Source organism: Cyclopterus lumpus, chromosome 6, assembly GCF_009769545.1.
Source record: "Cyclopterus lumpus isolate fCycLum1 chromosome 6, fCycLum1.pri, whole genome shotgun sequence".
In the NCBI taxonomy this organism is placed as follows: Eukaryota; Metazoa; Chordata; class Actinopteri; order Perciformes; family Cyclopteridae; genus Cyclopterus; species Cyclopterus lumpus.
Window position 1 is genome coordinate 3,498,442 of NC_046971.1, and position 7,500 is coordinate 3,505,941.

A 7,500-nucleotide genomic window follows, 5' to 3' on the forward strand; every position below is an offset into this window, starting at 1 on the left:
ACATGGCCATTTGATGTGTCACATCGCAACCATGTTGCTCCACTTTACCCAAAGAGGCCGGACACCCCAGATATAAAGACGCCAGCATGTCTGAATCGAGTCCAGATGGAGAACCCAGATGGAGAACACCCCCCCCCCCCCCCAATGTCTTCAGTGGAAACATGCTCAATAAATGTCTTGAATCACATGCTCGGAACATTCTTACATTTGAAATAGAATCCAGCTAGAAAGACTTTGTTGGTGGGGGGGCATGAGGACCCGTCCAGGTGTTTATGACAGCGGTAGATGTAGGCGGCCTTTGGTCTGGCTGATCTCGATGGTTCAGGAGGCGGGGCTTGTCTTTTTAACATGCTGTGTGAACCCTCTCGGGGTCGTCTGCTACCCAGCCGTCGAAAACCTAAATATGGATCGTTTCCCCCCCCCCCACACACACACACACAGGTCAGTGGGGTGTGCCCACGGTGAGCGTGTCCTCGGTGTTGGGTATGACGGCGGGCGTCTTGGCGTCCACCATGGAGTCCATCGGCGACTACTACGCCTGCGCTCGGCTGTGCGGCGCCCCGCCGCCACCGACTCACGCCATAAACCGAGGCATCGCCGTGGAGGGCATCGGCTGCATCCTGGCGGCGCTGTGGGGAACCGGGAACGGAACCACCTCCTACAGCCAGAACATCGCCGCGCTGGGCATCACCAAGGTAGGTGTGTGTGTGTGTGTGTGAAAAGATTTTAACTATTAGAGGCAAGATTGATGCTCTCTTGCCCTTAACTACTACCGATCTGTCATCAAGAGGAGTGGCCTTGGAAACGGCTGTATGCCCTGGTGTATATTTGGATAGCTTTTCTCCCATTAACCTAGACCAATTGTCCTCAATGGTTTCTACTTCTAAACCGTCTACCTGTCTCTTAGACCTCATCCCAACAAGGCTGCTTAAAGCCGTGTTGCCTTTAATTGGCACCTCTCTGCTGGATATTGTTAATGTGTCTTTGCTAACAGGCCATGTAACACATTCCTTCAAAGTAGCTGTAATTAAACCTCTCCTGAAAAAGCCCACTCTTAATCCAGAGGTGTTGGCTAACTACAGACCGATCTCTAACCTTCCCTTCCTCTCTAAGATCCTTGAGAAAGTAGTCGCAAATCAGTTGTGCGACTTCCTACATCAGAATAGTTTATTTGAGGAGTTTCAGTCAGGATTTAGAAAACACCACAGCACAGAGACAGCACTGGTGAAAATTACAAATGACCTCCTAATTGCATCAGATAAAGGACTCATCTCCGTACTGGTATTATTAGACCTTAGTGCTGCGTTCGACACCATTGATCATGACATCCTGTTACAGAGACTGGATCAGTCGATTGGCATTTCAGGTACCGCACTAAGTTGGTTTAAATCCTATTTATCAGATCGATCTCAATTTGTATTTGTAAACGATGAAGCCTCAATGACCACCAACGTTAATCACGGAGTTCCACAAGGTTCTGTGCTTGGACCAATTTTATTTACCTTATATATGCTTCCTTTGGGCAATATTATCAGGAAACACTGCATAAACTTTCATTGCTATGCAGACGATACTCAATTATATCTATCGATCAAACCAGAGGAGACCAACCAGCTCGCTAAAATTCAAGAATGTCTTAAAGACATAAAAACATGGATGACCTGCAACTTCCTGATGTTAAACTCAGACAAAACTGAAGTTATTTTGCTGGGCCCTGAACACCTCAGAGATCAATTATCTGGTGATGTGGTTTCTGTAGATGGCATTGCCCTGGCATCCAACACCACTGTAAAGAATCTCGGCGTTATCTTTGACCGAGACTTGTCCTTTAACTCCCACGTTAAGCAAATCTCAAGGATTGCATTTTTTCATCTACGTAACATTTCAAAAATCAGGCACATCTTGTCTCAAAAGATGCAAAAAAGCTGGTTCACGCGTTTGTTACTTCCAGACTAGATTACTGCAACTCCTTATTATCAGGCTGCCCTAATAAGTCTCTTAAATCCCTCCAGTTGATCCAGAATGCTGCAGCTCGTGTACTCACAAAAACTAATAAAAGAGATCACATTACTCCTGTATTAGCTGCGCTGCACTGGCTCCCTGTAAAATCAAGAATCACATTTAAAATTCTTCTCCTCACCTACAAAGCCTTGATTGGTGATGCACCATCATATCTTAAGGAGCTTGTAGTACCATATTGCCCCACTAGAGAGCTGCGCTCACTAAATGCGGGGCTACTTGTGGTTCCTAGAGTCCTAAAAAGTAGGATGGGAGCCAGAGCCTTCAGTTATCAAGCTCCTCTTTTATGGAACCAGCTTCCACTTTCAGTCCGGGAGGCAGACACAGTCACCTCATTCAAGAATAGACTTAAGACTTTCCTGTTTGATAGTGCTTATAGTTAGGGCTGAATCAGGTTTGCCCTGGTCGAGCCCCTTGATATGCTGCTATAGGCTTATAGGCTGCTGGGGGATGTTTTAGGATACACTGAGCACCTCTCTCCTCTTCTATCTCTCCTTATGGATACATTTACATCTCTCCATTGCACCTTATTAACTCTGCTTCCTCCCCGGAGTCGTTGTGACTTCACGTCTTATAGGGTCCATTGGACCTGGAGGTGTCTGATGCTGGTGAGCCGGCCTCCCATTGGCCCTGCTGATGCCCCGCCCCCTCCTCTCTACCTCCTTCTGTTTCATGGATTGGAGTTCCATTCATACATTGTCATATTCATGTAATGTGTTTATGTAACTTTGTAAATGCTGTTCATTCTGTACACATGACATCTATTGCTTCTGTCCATCCGGGGAGAGGGATCCTCCTCTGTTGCTCTCCTGAAGGTTTCTTCCCTTTTTTCCCTGTCAAAGGTTATTTTTGGGGAGTTTTTCCTGATTCGATGTGAGGTCCTGGGACAGGGATGTCGTATGTGTACAGATTGTAAAGCCCTCTGAGGCAAATTTGTAATTTGTGATATTGGGCTATACAAAATAAACTGAATTGAATTGAATTGAATTGTGTGTGTGTGTGTGTGTCACTTTTTTCGTGAGGCCTTCGCACGGTCCAGCATAACCTTTTAATAAGAGAGAAAGGACCTATATCTACAAAAATAACCTTATATAAGTCCACCCAGTACAATCCAAACCACATTTTGACTTTAAAGGAGTCCGTCGCCCACAAATTGAGCATGAACTCACCGTGTTACCTTCAAGTCACTCAAGTGTTGAGTGGTGAGCTTACAACTGGATTTATGGGACTTGTGTCAAACTGCTGTATTAGGAGCAAGGATACATAAATGATCCTCCTTTTGGTTGAAGCGAACCTTTTAACACGCTCGGCGTAAACCAGCCGTAAGCTTCCTGCTGACAGAAACATTAAGCTTCGGATGCTCCTTTATATACTGGGATGGAAGTGCCGAGGGGGTATATCGGTCCTGCTGTCTTTCCTCGCTTAAGAAAAGAAACATATTTAAATATATATATATATATATATATATATTTAATATATTTAAAATAAATAAATAATAATAATAAATAAATATAAAAAAACATATTTATATATGTATATATATATATATATATATATATATTTAAAAATAATAATATAGAAATATAAAAAAATTTAATAAATAATTTAAAATATATATAAAAAAGAATATTTAAATATATATACTCTCGCTCAAGAAAAAAAACATATATATATATATATATTTTTTAAAATATAAATATATAAAAAATAAAAGAAATACATAAATAATAAATAAATATAAAAAAACATATTTAAGTATATGTATATTTTAATATATTAAAAAAAAAATATATATATATATAAATATATAAAAAATAAAATAAATACATAAATAATGAATATTAAAAAAACATATTTAAATATATATATATATATTAATATATACTCTAGTGGACTTTAGTGAGTGCGGCCTTTCAGGAAAAGCTCCTTTTGCTCTTTGCCGCAGCGAAAAAATGGACTTGTAAAATTCTCAAGTAATGTTGATTTATGAGGGTGGGGACGTGGGTGAGAGCCAGGAGGCTGTAATGTCATTGGGTTTGTTGATGTTGTAAATCCATTAATAATCCATCTCCTGTGGCCGTCGGCCAGTTATGAGCACGGAGGACGCCGGTGTTCAGAGTTATGTTCTCACAAGAAACCAGTTGGGGGAATGTAACTGTTGCCAGGACATTTACTCAAGCACAATTTAGAACTACATCCATTTTATTCTACTTTATACTTTATACGTTTATTTTACCGGTTCAAATGATTAATAGAACATTTTATTTATCATGTATGCACTTTTGTACTTACTTGAATTACTAGTATATTTGTGGTATCACTACTTGTACTATAGTATAAATAGACAAAAACATATACACACAACAAAATATATACACGCAATCGTGAGATGACATCATCGTTAAAGCTCGGCCTTCGTGGACCTGGAGCACTTCTTGAGGGGAGAGAGTGAGCATGGTTACAGGGGTCAGGGGTCAAATGGGGTTTAACCTTTTGATTATTATAGGGAAGCCTATACAGTTTTTTAATGATTTATTCATTTGTTTGCGAGTCTCGCGGCCTGAGCTGCTCAGCAGACTGACACTTTAAAATATGAGTATCCCCGAGCCTGGTCAGGGACCGTCGCGTCACCGTGACAACGCAAAAGTGAGAAAGCTCTTGGAGCGCCCACCGCCAGCAGCATCAAAACAAGAGCGCATCCATAAAAAGAGGACTGGTTTTTGAGTATTAAGTTGCAGACTTGATGGACTTCTTTACTGCGGCGGCACGTTAACATGATTAAATCATGGGCCTCTGCCCCCCCCCCCCCTCTAACCAGGTTGGCAGCAGACTGGTCCTGCAGACGACCGGCGTCCTGATGATCGTCCTGGGGATCTTTGGGAAGTTCGGAGCGGTTTTTATCACCATCCCGGACCCGGTCATCGGAGGCATGTTCCTCGTTATGTTCGGAATGATCGCGGCGGTGGGAATATCCAACCTCCAGGTAAACTTCGGGGCCACGACATGTTGTGTTTCATTTGGTGGACGCTTTTATCTAAATATTGAGTATTGACTCTGACCCGGTGACCTGTGACTCTGTGACCTTGTGACCTTGTGACCCTGTGACCCTGTGACCCTGTGACTCTGTGACCCGGTGACCTGTAACTCTGTGACCCTGTGACCCTGTGACCCTGTGACTCTGTGACCCGGTGACCTGTGACTCTGTGACCCTGTGACCCTGTGACCCGGTGACCTGTGACTCTGTGACCTTGTGACCCTGTGACCCTGTGACTCTGTGACCCGGTGACCTGTGACTCTGTGACTCTGTGACCCTGTGACCCTGTGACTCTGTGACCCTGTGACTCTGTGACTCTGTGACCCGGTGACCTGTGACTCTGTGACCCTGTGACTTTGTGACCCTGTGACCCTGTGACCCTGTGACTCTGTGACTCTGTGACTCTGTGACCCGGTGACCTGTGACCCTGTGACTCTGTGACTCTGTGACCCGGTGACCTGTGACCCTGTGACTCTGTGACCCGGTGACTCTGTGACTCTGTGACCCGGTGACCTGTGACCCTGTGACTCTGTGACCCGGTGACCTGTGACCCTGTGACTCTGTGACCCGGTGACCTGTGACTCTGTGACCCGGTGACCTGTGACTCTGTGACCCGGTGACCTGTGACCCTGTGACTCTGTGACCCGGTGACTCTGTGACTCTGTGACCCGGTGACCTGTGACCCTGTGACTCTGTAACTCTGTGACCCTGTGACTCTGTGACCCTGTGACCCTGTGACTCTGTGACCCTGTGACTCTGTGACCCGGTGACTCTGTGACTCTGTGACCCGGTGACCTGTGACCCTGTGACTCTGTAACTCTGTGACTCTGTGACCCTGTGACCCTGTGACTCTGTGACCCTGTGACCCTGTGACCCGGTGACCTGTGACTCTGTGACCCGGTGACCTGTGACTCTGTGACTCTGTGACCCTGTGACTCTGTGACCCTGTGACTCTGTGACCTGTGACTCTGTGACTCTGTGACCCTGTGACCCTGTGACTCTGTGACCCGGTAACCTGTGACCCTGTGACTCTGTGACCCGGTAACCTGTGACCCTGTGACTCTGTGACCCGGTAACCTGTGACTGACCCTGAAATACAAGCAAAAGAATCTACCATTTCTATGGGCAATCAACTAATAAATATTATATATATATATGAAATTATTTTGGGTAGCTTAAATTCCTAATAAATAAAAATATAATAATAATAATGATGGTAATAATAATAATAATAATAATAATAAAAGGTTGCAGATAAAACAAATAATACAAATATTATATAATAAAAATAAAGATAATTGTAAAAAGAAAAGTAGTTACTATTTAAAATTGAGATCAAAGGGTGATACAATCTATAAGGTGAATCCATAATGCACCCATAGGTGTCCTTTCGGGCGGCGATGCACTTGAAGTCGAGGTTGCCCAGGCAACCGACCGAGCTCAGGTCATCTGTGATCCTGTTTCCTGGCACGAGGTCCGACCTCTGTGTGATTAAAGCATATCCTTAGCGCCGCTGCCCATTTGAAAAAAAAAACATTTCTTAACAATCAGAAGACAGGAAACTCTTTTTTTAGGTGTTTGATCATTTGCCACATCGCCACGGTGACGTCAGGGAAGTTTCCCGGGCCTTCGTAAATGCACCTGTTGGCCTCGAACCCGCTCCTTTTTTAAAGAGCACCGCAGGTATTCTGATGACGGACTGCGAGCAGTGGGGGAGTTTCAGGGAATATTTGCCAGAAAAATAAAAAAATAAAGGAGTATTCCGTTTATGTTTAATCACTGAATTCCTGGTACTGAGAGCCAGAGTTCCACCCAGAGAGTGTGTAGCGATGATTCATTTGAGTCTCATGGCCGAGGGCGCGAAGGAATAAACCACACAAAAACATGTTAAAATACTCGCCTACAAATATTATTTCCAAAGGGCTTTTTATGTACGAGAGGTGAGAAGTGAAGGACGAGATCGGGTGTACGTGCTTTCCTTCCCCCAGAGGAGTAATAACGGCTTGGATCCAGAGCCCCGGAGCGTTTCATGAAGTCAAGACGGAGCTCACTCGAGACACGTCGACCGTGACGTGGTGGGAGGGTAATATTCACAGTCTGTGGGAATGTGTTCATGACAAATATTTAAAAAAAGAATATTTACATATATAGTCATAGCTATAATATATATATATAAATATATATATATAAAATATATATATTTATCTAAAAAAGAATATTTACATATATAGTCATAGCTATAATATATATATATAAAATATATATATTTATCTAAAAAAGAATATTTACATATATAGTCATAGCTATAATATATGTAAATATATATAAAAATATATATATATATATAAAAGAATATTTACATATATAGTCATAACTATAATATATGTAAATATATATACAAATATATATATATCTAAAAAAGAATATTTACATATATTGTCATACTA

At 42.7% G+C, this 7,500-nt stretch overlaps 1 protein-coding gene across 1 annotated transcript in view; it reads left to right on the plus strand.

The window, feature by feature from the left end:
* Window positions 1–7,500, plus strand: part of si:dkey-106n21.1 (solute carrier family 23 member 2) — a 38,359-nt gene that overhangs the window by 25,807 nt on the left and 5,052 nt on the right. Inside the window, exons 8-9 of the mRNA XM_034534526.1 lie at window positions 442–695; window positions 4,838–5,002. Coding sequence (XP_034390417.1) covers window positions 442–695; window positions 4,838–5,002 — 419 coding nt within the window. The remainder of the gene's footprint in view (window positions 1–441; window positions 696–4,837; window positions 5,003–7,500) is intronic.